Source organism: Cnephaeus nilssonii, assembly GCF_951640355.1.
Source record: "Cnephaeus nilssonii genome assembly, chromosome: 11".
NCBI lineage: Eukaryota > Metazoa > Chordata > Mammalia > Chiroptera > Vespertilionidae > Cnephaeus > Cnephaeus nilssonii.
The window spans coordinates 29953361-29968844 of NC_137082.1; the positions used below are offsets into that span (position 1 = coordinate 29953361).

Here is a 15484-nt window from a genome sequence, read left to right on the forward strand (position 1 = left end):
GTTGAGTGAGTGGCCGCAGCCTAGGCCCTGACTAGGGCGAGAGGCCACCTCTGTGTCTAAATGCGATCTAGACTTGGGGAGGAAGGGGTCTTCAGTGCACCTGCCTGAGCATGGCTTTGAGGAAGCCAGGCCTTGTACTGCTTTGGGGTTAGAGAGAAGCTTGGGGTCAGTTGACGGACAGGAGGGAGGGAGCTGCAGTCTCTGTTGGGCTAAATTGAACTATAGGCACCTGGGAACTAGGCCTCTCAAGGCTCATTAAAAGTTGTTGCAGGAGTGGGGCCAGAGGGCAGAAAGAAAGCGGTGTTAGGGAAGCTCCTATGCTCCAGGTTGGAGTTTGAGGGGCATACAGGTACCTCCAGAGGGCGTCTCCAAGCCTAGTGGCTGTCCTTGGGGACAGTGGCAGGAGAAAGGTGATATTACTGGGGAGAGATTGCACCCCCCAGGAAACTGAAAATGAATTAGCAACTCCCTTTGCGGTACCCTCCAGGAGGCCCCCCAGTCCAAAGGTGAAAACGGGCCCCTTGATGATCCTACCCCCTTTCTTTATTTCAGGGCCAGCCTGGCCTTCCTGGCCCTCCAGCATTGAGGCCTTCAGGCCCCAGCGGTTCCACCTAGTGCAGGGCCTGAGCTTGAGCAGGGCAGGCAGCTCTGGGCCCCAAACCGGTTTTCCCACCTTGGCTAGGGCTGGCATATCACCCCTGTGGTTCCCTCCCCACCCCCACCTCCTTGCAGTTCCTCTCTCCACCCTAGAATGTTAAGGGGTTAGGGGGGCTATCCAGGTAATCTTGTCTCCTGCCTGCCCGGGGTGTGGTCTCTTCTAGAAAGGCAAGGCCTCTATGTATGATTTTGCTAACGAAGAAACATTCAAATCTAAATAATTTTTGTGAGTTTATTTGAGCCAAATTATTGGGAAGCAGAATATCAACATATTGAGAGAATGCTCCAGAGAATGGCAGTTTTTTGCCTTGTTTTATAAATTACAATCAAAGGAGGAGGCATAAGTGGGTTACATGACATCTATTGGTGGTAGATTAGGGAGGCAGGAGAAAGCAAAGCGGGGAAACCTCTGGGATTGGGTAGAAAGTAAAAGGATAGACACATGCTTCTTTTTACTGGGGTGGATAGGGATAGTTAACAGTCAACAATGAACAGGATAACAATGAGGGAATTTGTGGTTTTGCTCAGGTGCATTGGTTGTGCCCTGAGGGGTCCAGAAAAAAGGGAAGTTACAAAGTTACCCTGACTTTCCAAAGGTATGTTTATCATAGATGCAAAAAGACAATAGGCTCAGTTAAGATCAAAGTTGATCTTTGTCAGGGAATATCCTGGCCCTAGGACATGACTATTCACCATAGCCTGTTTTTTAATTTAAAACGTTTTGATTTCAGACCATCCTTTGTGGTTACTTTAGGTCTCTGAGTTTGCAAGGCCGCCAAGCAGGCCTGGCCTGAGTTAGTCAGGTTAGGGATGAGGCCCCTTTTCATTCACAACTTTAAAACAGACCGTGGAGTCACTGCTCCACCCTTGCCTTTCCGCACTCCGGACACAGAGATCCCTTCTAGGCCTTGGAAGGCTTTGAAACTAAGTGACAGCAAAAAGTCGTAGGGATTCCCTTCACTGTCATTCTCCCCAGCCCCATCTATGCCTTGGAGAGGAGACCAGAAAGTCCTGAGGGAGACCAGCCTACCTCCTGGCCTGCTCCGGGGTAAGTAGGTGGGAGCAGTAGCCTTCTCCCCAGGGGGCCCTGGCCAATCCAAGCCCCTGACCTCAAATAACAAGGCAAATCCTTTCCATTTGTCTCCTGCCTATAAGAACACCTCTTCTGCTGCAACTAAGATTACCTCATTTTTAAAAATATTATATACATTTTTTATTGATTTCAGAGAGTAAGGGAGAGAGAGAAAAACCTCAATGATGAGAGAAAAACATGGATTGGCTGTCTCCTGCACGCCCCCTACTGGGGGGATCCAGCCTGCAACCCAGGCATGTGCCTTTGCCCGGAATCAAACCTGGGACCCTTTAGTCCGCAGGCGGATGCTCTATTCACTGAGCCAAACTGGCTAGGGCAGATCACCTCATTTTTGATAACACCACATCTCACGTGCTGTGCTAAGCACTTTGGTTGCTTACAAAGCCCCTAGGAGGTAGGTAAAACCATGAGAAAACAGGCACAGGGAGGGTCCAGTAATGCGCCCAAAGCTACACCGCTAGTGTGGAAGCAAGCGTTCTCCCCCGGATGACCCTTGAAGTTGCTGTTTACTTATACTCTGCGCCCTTTTACTAAGGAAGCACCCATCTTCCTAATCCTGCAAAAGGTAGCCCTCTTGAAATGGAACTGGTTGCTGAAGTCAATTTCTAACCCATGGAAGAATAGCTTTTTGGATGGAGATGAGGGATGTGGAGTTCTTGCAGCTCTTATATCTATAAACTCCTGTTCCAGCAGTCCCCATACAAATACAGGTCTGTATATACCCTTCCTATTCTCCTCCCTATTACCCCATTGAAACAAATAGGTGAGGACTATCAGTATTTTACAAAGGAGGTTAATAGGGAGGAGTTAAATGACCTGCCCAAGGCACTGGCCTTGAGCTCTGGTGTTCTCCCTGGGAGTCTGGGTTTCGCACTAAATGCCCCACCAGGATACTGCTGGGACTGGGATGGGGAATGGTGGGGGGCGGCGGGGTAGAGTGGGGATGGACCTGTGAGCACAGAGCTTTGAGGAGGGATCCAGCAAGGAGGTACTATCACGAAGTCCAGATGGGAAGCAGCAGATGCTGCCTTCACTTGGGACTGACCGCTAAATAATCCAGAAGGAGGTCCCAGCCCTGGAGGTGCTGGTGTAGGGTTCTGGGGGCCTGGTTGACTTTGGAAGGACCCAGAGTGAGCCAGTAGCTGGTCCTCAGGTGGCGTGGGCAAAAATTATTTCTTCTTGGGAGACGGGGAAGACAAGGCCACCTATAATCGCCTTTTCAAATCTGGAGGCCTGATAGGAGGTAACCGGGACGAACTACAACTCCCAGAAGCCTCTGCTCTCTGGAGTCAAGGATGGTTGTCATGGTTTCAGAAAACAATATGGCCTCTCCCAGCTGGGACGGGAGTCTCCGGGTTAGAGAGGCAGAAGCGGGTCTGGACGCCCTCGGCGGCGAGGGAGGAGACGCTTGAGCGGCCGTGAGTTTGGGACTGGACGCTGCGGCTGGATCAGCCTGCCTTTGCCGAGGGTGCTAATGGCGGGCAGTGTGGACGAGGAGGCGCTGCACCAGCTGTACCTGTGGATAGACAACATCCCTCTGTCCCGGCCCAAGAGAAATCTCTCCCGGGACTTCAGTGACGGAGGTGTGCGCCTGTGTATGTCCACATTTCTGTCCTGAATGCACGTGTATAAGGGGTCTTTGTGCAAACATATCGTTATGCTTGTGTACGTGTGTGGTGTGCATGTTTGCGGGGTTGTCTATCTAACTGCAGAAAAGAGTCTGAGTGTGTGTCAGTGACTCTTCAATTGCAGAAAAGAGTCTGAGTGTGTGTCAGTGATTCTCTCATGGGACTTAATGACTAAGATGCATATCTGTGTATGTATCTTTGCATCTCTGCGTGTGTGCATGCACATTGCTATATTCTATATGTTTATCTCATGGGAGTCAGAGTGTGTGTGTGTGCTCATATGTGTATTGACACATTTTGTCCTGTATGTATGTAGGGGAGTCTTGTGTGCATATGTGTTGCTTTGTGATTGTGTAGGTGTCTGTGTGTTTAAGATTGTCTCCTGGGATTTTAATGTGTGACTCTCTGTGCTTTCGTGTGTATGTTGGTGACTGTCTCTTGGAACTCCAGTGATGGAAATATGTGTATGTGTCCATCTCTGTGTGTTTGCATGTGTGCTGTATGTGTGCTTGGACATGTGTGTAGTGTGTGTGTGTGCTATGTGTGTCTGGACAGGTATGTATCCTGTGTATCTACACATCCTATCCTATGTGCATATCTGTAAAGGGATCTTATCACATATGTCCGTGTGAGTCTGTGACTTTCTCCTGGGACTTTGGTGTTAAAGTGTGTGTGTGTGTGTGTGTGTGTGTATCCATAGGAATGCCTAGGATGGAGACCCAGGATCCTGAAGGGCTCCCCTGGAGATCCCTTCTCTATTAGAACATCGGAGACCACAGTTTTCAAATGCCCTGAGTTAATGGGGAAGGAATATAGCCCCTCTGGAGTATGCTGGAGGCTTAGTCTCCAGCTGATCACTGATCTCACTTCCTTTTCCCCACTCTCCCCTGTCCTCTTTCGCCCCTCTCTTCCTATCATCCTTTTCCATTTCCACACCTCCACCTCTCCACTTGGCCCCACCACTCTGCCATCCATGATTCTCCCATTCCACCCATTTGTTCTCTCTTCCTCTTCTCCCTTTCCCATCCCCGCATCTTCCATGTCTGCTCCCACTCCTACTCCTTCAGTCCTGGTTGCAGAAGTCATCAAGTTTTACTTCCCCAAGATGGTGGAGATGCACAATTATGTCCCTGCCAACTCTCTCCAGCAGAAGCTCAGCAACTGGGGTCACCTGAACAGGTAGCAGAATATCTGGGTGCACTAGCAGGATTTCTAGCCCCTACCCTGGGCTCCCAGGAAGGGCTGCCCCAGCCCCTCCACCTCCTATAGTCTGACAGACAGACAGACAGACAGACAGACAGACAGACAGACAGACAGAATTGTCTGGTGACAACATTAAGGGACTCTTCTACTGGGGAGGTGAAAGGTAACTTGGGACACCCAAGAACAGGGCTCAGGTATGGTGCTCTTCCATTCCCCCTGGGCTGTGCACTTAGCCCAGCAACTGCTGCACCCCTTTTCTTCCCTCCCCCCACCTCCCTCACTTCATTTCCTAAGGACTTGGTCTGCCATCCCCGTGTCTGCCCTCCAGGAAGGTGCTGAACAAGCTGAATTTCTCGGTGCCGGAGGACGTGATGCACCAGATCGTGCAGTGCACCCCGGGCGTGGTGGAGCTGGTGCTCATTCCACTGAGGCAGCGCCTGGAAGAGCGGCGGAGACGCAGGAAGCAGGGCTCGGGCTCCTTACAGGTGCCACCCTACCCAGACTTCTCCTCCCGCTGCTCCGAGGGAGCTTCCCAGCCTGCAGAAAGCCCCCACCTTGGCGATAAGTGTGGAAGAAGGGTGCCTGCTTAAAGGGAGCCTGGCCTGGGGGGCGGTGGGTGGAAGGGACACGGGGCCCTTTGGGGATGGGCGAGCATGAGCTCACAGTGGACCCCGGGGGTTCTTTTAGGAGCTGGTTCCCCAGGATGGCAGTGGCTACATGGATGTGGGTAAAGTGGCTTTTACTTTTCCTCCCTCCCAGGGGGAGCTTTCCTCCTTTCCTTCCTTGTGGGGAGGGAGGAGGGAAAGACAGGAAAATAGGACTCCAGAAGGGTTACTCCACCACTTACCTCTTCTCAGGTTTGTCCCAGAAGGCCCGAGGGGAAGGTGCCCAGGACCCCCAGGGAGGGGGGCAGCTCAGGTAAGGAAACTGGGAGTTCCTGACCTTACCAGACCAGGTAAGGAGGTAGAGAAGGCAGGAATGGGGCAGGGGAGTGGGGAGACCTGGCCAAGGGGCACTGGAAAGATGAGGGCCAGGCCTCCCCTAAGCTGCTTCCCACCCCAGGGGGGGCCGGCAGCCGGTGCCTCGGCGTCCGGGGTATAGCCAGATGCAGCACGGGGACCCAAGCTTCATCCTCCAGATTGCTGAAAAGGAGCAGGAATTGTTGGCCTCGCAGGAGACTGTGCAGGTGAGAGCCCTGGGAAGGTGCGGGGGCTCGGGGCCTGTGGAGGACGGGATGAGGGCCGTGGGTCCCTGGGTTTGACCTCTGCGCGGCCGGCCGCCCAGGTCCTGCAGATGAAGGTGCGGCGCTTGGAGCACCTGCTTCAGCTCAAGAACGTGCGCATCGACGACCTCTCCCGCCGGCTCCAGCAAGCCGAACGGAAGCAGCGGTGAGCAGAGCAGCTGCTCAGGACGTGCAGGGATGCCCCAGTATCTGCCAGAGCCCCGAAAAGGCGGACCCGCCCGCAGAACAGCCCACGCACCCACAGAACGCGGGCTAAGGGGGCGGGCAGGTGGGCGGATCCAGCTGCTCCTAAGAGCCTCCTGGAGCCCCTCCCTTAGGGTGAGGGTGAGCGTGGTGAGTGGGCGGTGGGACAGGAGCCCTTACATCTGAGCACGGAACTGAGCCACGTCCTTCCACTCCATCCGGATCAGGAGAATGGACCACTTTCCAGAACCCAGAAACCGTGTGCGGAGACCTGGTGTGTACCCCAAAGCAGTGAGAGACACCAGGGGCTCCACTTTGGAGCTCCCTGTGCTGGGCTTTGGGGGATGGTCCCCCCACTGGGTCCGCACCACTAGAACCGGGTCCCCATCCAGCTGTGAGAACAGTGATGTCTCCATCTAGGCTAGTTCTTTGTGCCCTGGGTCATGGGGAAGCTGCCCCCGGCAGCTCAGGGAGTCCCTGGCCTCTCCTGGGTGCTCACCTGGGACCCATCTGGAGGCTGGAGGAGGGCAGCTGCTGGAGAGGAAGGGAGGAGGAGTGGGTTCAGCCAGGTGTGGGGAAGACCTCTGCTGTGCCTACACCGAATCGCCCTCCCCTCCCATTAGGTATAGTTGAGAATATTTGGGAAATATGGGACAAGGCTGCCCCCATTAAAAGCATTGTGCTCTCTTTCTTGTGCTAACCTTCTCTCTCTGCCTGGATCCTTGTGGGCAGTGAGGTCCTGCCTCCCTTTTGCTGCACCCTTCACCCCTTCAGGGCCTTTTACGCCCAGAATGGGTCATACCTTGTGGGCAGCTGGGCCCTGGGTGGCCACTGCTTTGTAGGTTGATGATACTACATTGTTAAGTCTTTTGCACTAGGAGAGTCTGACTTCTAACTCTGGCCTTACTAGACTGACCCCCAAATCCACCCTTACAGTCTCCTCCAACTCTGTCCAAACCCAGATTTCAGATTCTCTCCAAATGTAGCCACATACTCACCCTAAACCATGCCCATGGACTGACTCCTAAATGTGTCCTCTGTATGACTCTCAACCCTGCTCACAGACTGATCCCAAGTTTTATGGGCTGAAGACAAGCTTGACTCCCAACCCTGAGTAAGACACCATGGCCATGGTGTGACCCTAACTCTGACCAGTAACATTGAACATTTGTAAATCCTAAACCCCCTACAATTCTGTTCCTAGGCATATATGCAACATATACCCAGGAGAAACTTAAGCTTCGTGTTCTGTGTTCTGGGGCACATGTATAGCAATGTTCATAGCAATACATTTTGTAATAGCAAAAGAAGTGAAAATAACTTGTTTTCGTTATCTGTTACTGTGTAACAAATTACCACACACTTAAAGGCTTAAAACAGCATTTATTATCTCACATTTTCTGTTGCTCAAGAGTCCAGGGATGGCTTAGCTGGATCCTCTGCCTCAGGGTTCCTCACAAGGCTGCAACCAAAGTGTTAACTAGAGGTGTAGTCTCATCTGAAGGCTTGACTGGGGAGGGACTCACTTTCAAGTTCATTTGGTTGTCGATAGAGTCCAGTTTCTTGTGGACTGTTGGAGTGAGGGCTTCAGTTTCTTGCTGGTTGTTGGCTGGTGGCTGCCCTCATTTCCTCGTCATCCAGCAAGGGAGAGAGTTAGATGCTAGCAAAGTGGAAGTTATAGTCTTATCTAATGCAATTACAGAAGTGACATCCATCACATCTGTCATATTCTATTTATTTGAAATAAGTCAGTAGATCCAGCCAACATTCAAGGGGAGAGGAACACATAGGTTTGAATACCAGGAGGCAGAGATCAATGGAAGCCATTTTAGAAGCTGGCGACAAGGAGGAAAAAGGAACGGAGGATAAAATCTAGGATAGGGGTTACTTCTGAGAGAAAGCAGAGGGCAGAGATGCAAGAGGCACATTAGTAGATATAAGTTATTTGTAATGTTTTAGTTCTTGGGGCAAGTGGTGGGTTTACAAGTGTTCATAAATGGGCTGAAACAAGTTCATAAGTGGGGAGAAACAAGTGTGAGGTTATTTATTGTTCTGAATCATTAAAAAAACAACAACACACACACACAAGGATTATGTGGTATCCAATTCTATTTACCTGAGTTCCTAAATTATAAAAATAAAAACTGATGAATATTCCTGACCTTGGTCTGTGCTCTTCCCTGGCACTCAGCCTGGTCTTAGGTTAAACACTGGCTTCAGCCTTGTTCTCCGTCTTACCCAAATTAACCGCAGCCTGTACACATATTGACCCAGTCTAGCACTGTTCTCTCTCCATAGTCTGCATTGGGTCTCCAGTGTTCTGTTCTCTAAACCTTTCATCCATGGACCGTATTTGCATGCTCCTGTGTGTGGAGCTGGAAGGAATGGTTTGTAGAGGGGTCTGAGGATCAGGGTGTGGGGTAGGGCATGGTTCTGCCTGACAGGAGCACAATGGAACCAGAATGCAGGTTCAGCGATTGGGGTTACCCCCTTAAGAGTCTGCTGACCTCCATTAGCAGAGGCTAGTCCAGGTCCTGGAGGTTCTTCCTCCTTGAGTCCCCCCACCCTATTTCTACTATCCAGATATGCCTGAGTCTGTTTTAATATCTCAAAACCCTATAGATCAAACACCAAAAGCAGTGGAGAATTTTATTGAATGTTTCTTGGGAACAAATATGAAGGTGGACTACATCTCACATTATGTCTATAACTCATCTTTAAACCTCTCTCTTGTTCTCTAAACTTCCCTTCTGACAGCCACTACCATATTTCTCCCACTCTGCTCCTCACTCCCCTACCCTTTCTGATCCACACTAAATCAGATTTCTTCTGGTTCATTCATTCATTAGTTCCTCAAATGTTTATTGAGTGTCTACTATGTACTAAATACCAGGAACACAAGGATGACTATAAAACATGATTTGTACCCCATTTTCACAATCCTAGAAGGGGAAAGGCACATAAAAAGGCATTTAACATTTTTTGTTACTTAATGTTTTGAATAGATCAAACACATCATTATAAAACATATAAGTCTGCCTGGTGTGGCTCAGTGATTGAGCATCGTTGACCCATGCACCAAGAGGTCACAGATTCGAATCCTGGTCAGGGCACATGCCCAGGTTGTAGGCTCAATCCCCGGTGTGGAGCGTGCAGGAGGCAGCTGATCAATGATTCTCATCATTGATGTTTCTCTCTCTCCCTCTCCCTTCCTCTTTGAAATCAATAAAAATATTTAAAAATATATATTTTTCAAAAACATAAAAAGTGAAAACTCTCCTTGGTCCCCCACACCTCCAATAGATAACCTTTTTCTTTAGTTTTGCATATTCTTCCATAGTATCTTAATGTGAATACAAGCAAATATGCACATTTATTGTTATCTTACCCTCATCTTTTTTAACATAAAGGGGAAGCAGATTACCCACTCTTTTCTGTATTTTCTGAAGGTTTTTAAAAAATTATTTTACGTACAAAAAGATAGCATTCTGTCATAAGGTAGATGTCTTGAATGACCCATTCATGGAAGTTCACTTAGTCCAACTTAATGAAGCCTATGTCCTTCGCGTACTGACAGAAACACTGGCGACATATGTTGAGGCCGTATTTCCGGATCAGACTGTGGCGGTTTGAGCAGACGCGGCAAGAAGGAGAACCCTGGCCGAGTTTCCTCAGATGGCTCCAGTAGAGTTGCTGGTGACCCATCTTGCTCTCTCTGTAGCAACAAGGCAAAAGGCTCTTTTCTGTATCTTGATTTTCCACTCAACGCGATCTCTTTTAGATATGTGATGGTCAATGTTATGTGCCAACTGGACTGGGCCACAGGGTGCCCAGACATTTGGCCAAATGTTATTCTGGGTATTTTCTGTGAGGGTGTTTTTGGATGAGATTAACATCTAAATGGATAGTCTGAGTAAAGCAGGTTGTTCTCCCTGGTGTGAGGGGGCCTCTTCCAATCAGTTGAAGAAGGCCTGAATAGAATAAAAAAGCTGTGTCTTCCCTGAGTAAGAGAGAATTCCTCCTGCCTGACAGCCTTTGAACTGGGAGATGGGCTTTTAATTTTTTTTTTTCCTTTGAACTTTAACTGAAGCATGAATTCTTCCTGGGTCTTGAGCCTGCCAGCCTTTGGACTGGAACTAAACCATGGCTCTCCTGGGACTCCAGCTTGCTGACTCATCCTACAGATCTTGCAAGTTGCCAGCCTCCATGATTGCATGAGCTAACTCATCTATCTCTGCCTCCCATTGGTTCTGTTTCTCTGGAGAACCTTGACTAATGCAAGATTTTTCCATAACAGTATGTACATTGAAAACTTCCAAATAAAATTCTATTGTCTCTACCAAATTTAATCAGTCCTCTATGGACACTTGATTTATTTTTAATCTTTTATTAAGAATACAACAATGAAAAACCTCACACATTCATGATTTAATGTCGTGTACAAGTATATCTGCACAATAAATTCTAGAACTGGGGTTGTTCGGTCAAAGGATACATGTATTTGCCCTGGCTGGTGTGGTTCAGTTGGTTGAATGTTGTCCTGTGCACTGAAAGGTTGCTGGTTAGATTCTTGGTCAGGAGACATGCCCAGGGGATGTTTGGGAGGCAACCAATCAATGTTTCTCTCTCACATTGATGTTTCTCTCTCTCTCTCTCTCTCTCTCTTTCTCTCTCTCTCATCAATAAAAACATATTAAAAAAAAAGAGTACATGTATTTGCAATCTTGGTAGATATTGTGAAATTGTCATCTCCAAGAGCATGGTTCAGAGCAAAGGCTGACGTCTGGGGGCCCATTGCCCTGCTTTGGTTTGCAGTGTTGTGTTTTTAAAAAATTGCTAATTTTTATATTGATGAGGATGTGAAGCTACTGGAACTCTCATACTCTGCTGAGAGTGTAAGTACAAACATTTCAGAACAGTTTGGCAGTTTCATATAAAATTAAGCATATGCCTATGCTATTGTGTGAGTTCAATCAGAGAAGCAGAAAGAATTTGTTACAGGGACTTGGCGTCAGGTAACTGTTAAAGAGGCTCTGTAGGCTGTTGTTTTGCATCTGATTCTGGAGCTCAAAGTTCACAGGTCAGGCAGTTGGGAAGGGAGGATGGATATAAAGTGGGGAAGAGAACGGATGAGTTGGAATCCATGAGCACAAGCTGGAGTCCTTGAGAAAAAACTGGAACTCATGTTAGTTCCCACGGCCTCCAAATTTGATGATGTCGGTGTCGTGCTTGAGAAGTCGGTGCCCTTTCCTATCTGGTCCAGGAGTCAGAGAAGCTGAAGGAGGATCCAGGGCAAGGTGGGGCAGTTATGGGCCTGGGTGCTACCATGCCAATGAGATGAGCCAGCAGATCAGCAACAACATAGATAGGCAGGAGCTCTAGACCTTGCAGGTGTAAAAACCAATATAGCCACTGCTTTTCTTCTATCCTCCGAATCTCATGCAAAAATGTCTGTTGTGGACCACCCTAATTAGAAACATACAAGAGAATTCTGGGAAATGTAGTTCGTTCTAAATTGGTATATTATAAAACCACCACAGCTATGTTCCAGCAATTCCATTCCTCAATATATACTCAAGAGAAATGCATCCATATGTTTACCAAGACATGTACTAGAATATACACTACAACATACAGTAGTCCCCCCTTATCCACAGGGGTTACCTTCTAAGACCCCCAGAGGATGCCTGAAACCTCGGAGAGTACCAAACCCTACACATACTGTTTTTTCCTACACATACATAGCTATGATAAAAATTAATTTATAAATTAGGCACAGTAACAGATTAATAACAATAATAACTAATAATAAAATAGGACAATTATAACAATACTAGAGGCCCGGTGCATGAAAATTCATGCACTGGAGGGGGTCCCTCAGCCTGGCCTGCCCCCTCTCACAGTCTGGGAGCCCTCAGGGGTGGAGGCAACCCGGCAATCAGGGGAAGGCGACACCCCCATCACACCTCTGCTGCTGCCACTGCCGGCAGCGCAAGCCTCGGCTGGTTCTGGTTACCTGAGCCTCAGGCGGCCCTGGGCAGCTGGGCAGCCACCATCTGAGGCTTGCCTGCGCCTCAGGCCTGCCCTGGGCGGCTGGGGAGCTGAGGGCAGGTCTGGCCGCACTGTGCGCCTCCTGCCCCCCCACCCCGGCTGGGCTGAAAGGACTGGGGGACTCCAGCAGCAGGCAAGTGGCACGCCTGCTGCCCCCTGGGACTGGGGGACTCCGGTGGGGCTGAGGGGACTGAGAGCCATCATCTTGTGGCTATGTGTGCTGCCATCTTTGTGATGGCGTGATGGTCAACTTGCATATTCCCTCTTTATTAGATAGGATACTGTACTAAAAGTTATGTGACGGTGGTCCCTCTGATACCAATCTCATAACAGAGTTGACTACTGTGACTAATGGGTGGGTAGCATATATAGTGTGAATTCACATAATGGGCAGGTTGGAGCAGGACAGCACAGGACTTCTTTGCGCACTCAGAATGGTGCACAGTTTAAAACTCATGAGCAGTTTATTTTTGGAAATTTCCATTTAATACTATGGGATCATGGTTGATGGCAGGAAACTGAAAACACAAAAAGCTAAATCACGGATCAGAGAAGGACTGCTGTGGCACCAGACAGTCCACAGTCAACAGCTAGTCTGTGTTGGAAAGAGCCAGGGATGGATTTGAAGTTAGCTAGAAAGACATAAAAAGGCAGGCCTTGCCTTGTTCTTGAAGGGAGGATGAGTTTTGCCCATGAGAGGAGAGTAGGAAGGGCATTCCAGGTGGGAAGGTAGCATAAGGAAGGTATATGAAATCAAGTATCTTCACAGATCCAGAAGGCAAAATTAATGTGAGAAGCCCAGTATGGCTCAGTGGTCCAGCTTTGATCCATGAACCAGGAGATCACAGTTCAATTCCTGGACAGGGCACATGCCTGGGTTTTGGGCTTGATCCCAAGTAGGGGGTATGCAGGAAGCATCCAATGGATGATTCTCATCATTGATGTTTCTATCTCTCTCTTCCTCTACTTTCCTCTCTGAAATTAATAAAAATTTAAGAGAAAATGAATGTGAGAAAATAGGGATTGGTGGGAACTATGGCAAATTGGTGTGCCAGTCTTTGGTGTCAGGCTGGAATGTGAGTCCATCTTGTTAGATCTTCTGATATTTCAAGAGAAATAAATAGAGGAAGAGGAAGAATAGAAAGAGGGAGGGGAGGAAGAGGAAGAAAAGAAAAATTAGAATTTTTAAAAGCCCACCTGAGCTAAACTAAATACAAATGCAGTTTTGGGCCCACTGTCTGCCAATTTTATAGCTTGAAGAATAGAATAGACATGGGAGTACAATTTTTAGATGAAAAGGGGCCATGTACTAAACCTGACAAGCTCAGGGGAGGCCTGTGTAGTGGCCTTACCTACTCAGAGACCTAAAATAACCACATAGAATGGTCTGAAATGAAAACTTTTTAACTAAAAGCAGTTTATGGTGGGTAGTCAAGTCCTAGGCTAGGCTAGAATCTTCACTGACAAAGGTTAATATATTTTTTCTTTTTAAAAAATATATTTTTATTGATTTCAGAGAGGAATGGAGAGGGAGAGAGAGATAGAAACATCAATGATGAGAGAGAATCATTGATTGGCTGCCTCCTGCACGTCCCCTAGTGGGGATTGAGCCCATAACCTGGGCATGTGCCCTTGACCAGTATTGAACCCAGGACCCTTCGGTCCACAAGATGACGCTCTATCCACTGAGCCAAACTGGCTAGGGCACAAAGGTCAATCCTTACCTTAGTTGAGCCTGTTTATTGTCTTTTGGCATCTATGATAACATACCTTTGGAATGTCAAGGTAGTTTCCCTTTTTCTGGACCTCTTTGGGTACAACCACCACACCAGAGCAGAGACCACAAATTCCCTCACTGTTATTATGATAATGGGTTTTTTAAAAATTTATTTTTAAAATGTTTTTACTGATTTTTTTTTTTTTTGGTTATTTTTAGAGGGAGAGGGAGGGAACACGTGTAACATTGATCAGCTGCCTCCTGCACGTCCCTTACTGGGGATCAAGCCAACAACCTGGGCATGTGCCCAAACTGGTAACCTCTCTGTGCATGGGACAATGCTTAACTAAATGAGCCACATGGTCAGGGCAATCATGAAATTATTGACTGTTAACTATCCTGTACCCACCTATGTAAAAGAAGTATGTGTCTATCATATTACCTTTTATCCAATCCCAGAGGTTCTCCTCCCCGCCCCCCCTTTGCTTTGTCCCACCTCCCTAATCAATTACCAATGGATTTCATGTAATCCACTTATGTCTTATCTTTTTATTATAACGTGTAAAGCAGGGTGCAGAACTGCCATTTTGCGGAGCATTTTTCTCAATCCGTTGAGGTTTTTCTTCCTGGCAATTGTCATCAGTTTGGTTCAAATAAACTCATACAAATTCTCTGCAGGTTTGAACGTTTCTTACTTTGACAAACTGGAGGGGGAGCATAGTAGAGTGCATGGAACGTGGGATTGGGTAGTGGGAGAGCATCTGGCAGGAGCTGGTGGGCTGGGTGGAAATCTCCCAGTGCCGGCCCCTGTGGACAGCATCTCAAACTCCAGAAGGCACAGGAGTCACCCAAAAATGCTGCTAAAAAGTTTGTGAGGCTCTGCTGGAGACAGTCGCAGAGCAAGGAGCGCTTTGCAGCCGGCTAGGACTCAATGGGGACAACAGCTCAGGAAGATTAGTTTGCCAACAGCGAGCAGACAAAAGCACAGGGTAGGAGCCTTGGAGGCTCCCCAACAGCAGCGATCCGGTCCTTCTGAAAGGAGGCTGCACCTCAGCCGCTCAGGCCCTCTCTCTCCTAGTCACGTTTGCCGGAGGGCGCTGCATGCTCTGGCGGGCTCCCTGCGGGCACTTTAGGGACTCTGTCCCGGCGGGGGAAATGGTGTGTGCGTCTCTCAGTGTGTGTGTGTGTGTGTGTGTTCAAGGATAGGAAGGCGGAGGTGCAGCTAGAGCCGCTGAAGACTCTCCCTCCGCTACCCCCTGCCTCTCGTTCCTCTACTCCGGGCAGGCGCCCACAGCCCACCTTGCAGCGCCGAGCTAGGGGCATCCCGCTGCCATGACATCCTGCATCCTGCTGCCATGACGACTGCCTCCTTGGAGACCCGGTACTGAGGCTGCGGTCCCCGGAGGGCCCCTGGTTCTCCCAAGCCCCACCCCGCCTGCCTCCTTTGTTCTGGTGTTTATCTCGGCGTGCAGGGCTCCCAGGAGGAGTCTCAGGGCCGCGCCCGACCGCTTCCTTCGAGACGGCGGGGTAGGGGTGGGAGGGAAAGAGGCCAAAGCCCAGGGTTCGCAGAGCGGCTCCGGGACTGGACCTAGAGATGCGCGAACCGATGGCGGAAGCGAGCTAGGGAGCGACTTTCGCGTGCCCCACCTAGCCCTGAGCCCCGCCTTGCGACCGCTGGAGGGGGCAGAGCCTAGGGGAGGCCCTTTCCA

The 15484-nt window shown here is 49.1% G+C and overlaps 2 protein-coding genes across 4 annotated transcripts; one reads left to right on the top strand and one right to left on the bottom strand.

Annotated features, from left to right (window-relative positions):
• The first annotated feature begins 22 nt into the window (after positions 1 to 22).
• On the top strand, positions 23 to 9689 carry SPEF1 (sperm flagellar 1). 3 transcript variants are annotated; one of them, XM_079783914.1, is made up of 8 exons: positions 23 to 3333; positions 4446 to 4557; positions 4910 to 5066; positions 5269 to 5308; positions 5439 to 5499; positions 5644 to 5767; positions 5866 to 5969; positions 9585 to 9689. In XM_079783914.1, exons 1-8 carry the CDS (start codon positions 3225 to 3227, stop codon positions 9604 to 9606), a joined length of 729 nt encoding a protein of 242 aa, XP_079640040.1. In that variant the 5' UTR covers positions 23 to 3224; the 3' UTR covers positions 9607 to 9689. The 3 variants fall into 3 exon arrangements, with proteins under 3 accessions (XP_079640040.1, XP_079640041.1, XP_079640039.1); XM_079783915.1 differs by lacking the exon at positions 9585 to 9689 and having other exon boundaries at positions 5866 to 6707; XM_079783913.1 differs by lacking the exons at positions 23 to 3333; positions 9585 to 9689 and having other exon boundaries at positions 3389 to 4557; positions 5866 to 6707.
• On the bottom strand, positions 9542 to 9712 carry LOC307107033 (small ribosomal subunit protein uS14-like; the record flags this gene model as incomplete). Its single annotated transcript, XM_079783916.1, has 1 exon — positions 9542 to 9712. One exon carries the CDS (start codon positions 9710 to 9712, stop codon positions 9542 to 9544), a length of 171 nt encoding a protein of 56 aa, XP_079640042.1.
• Between the last annotated feature and the right edge of the window lie 5772 nt (positions 9713 to 15484).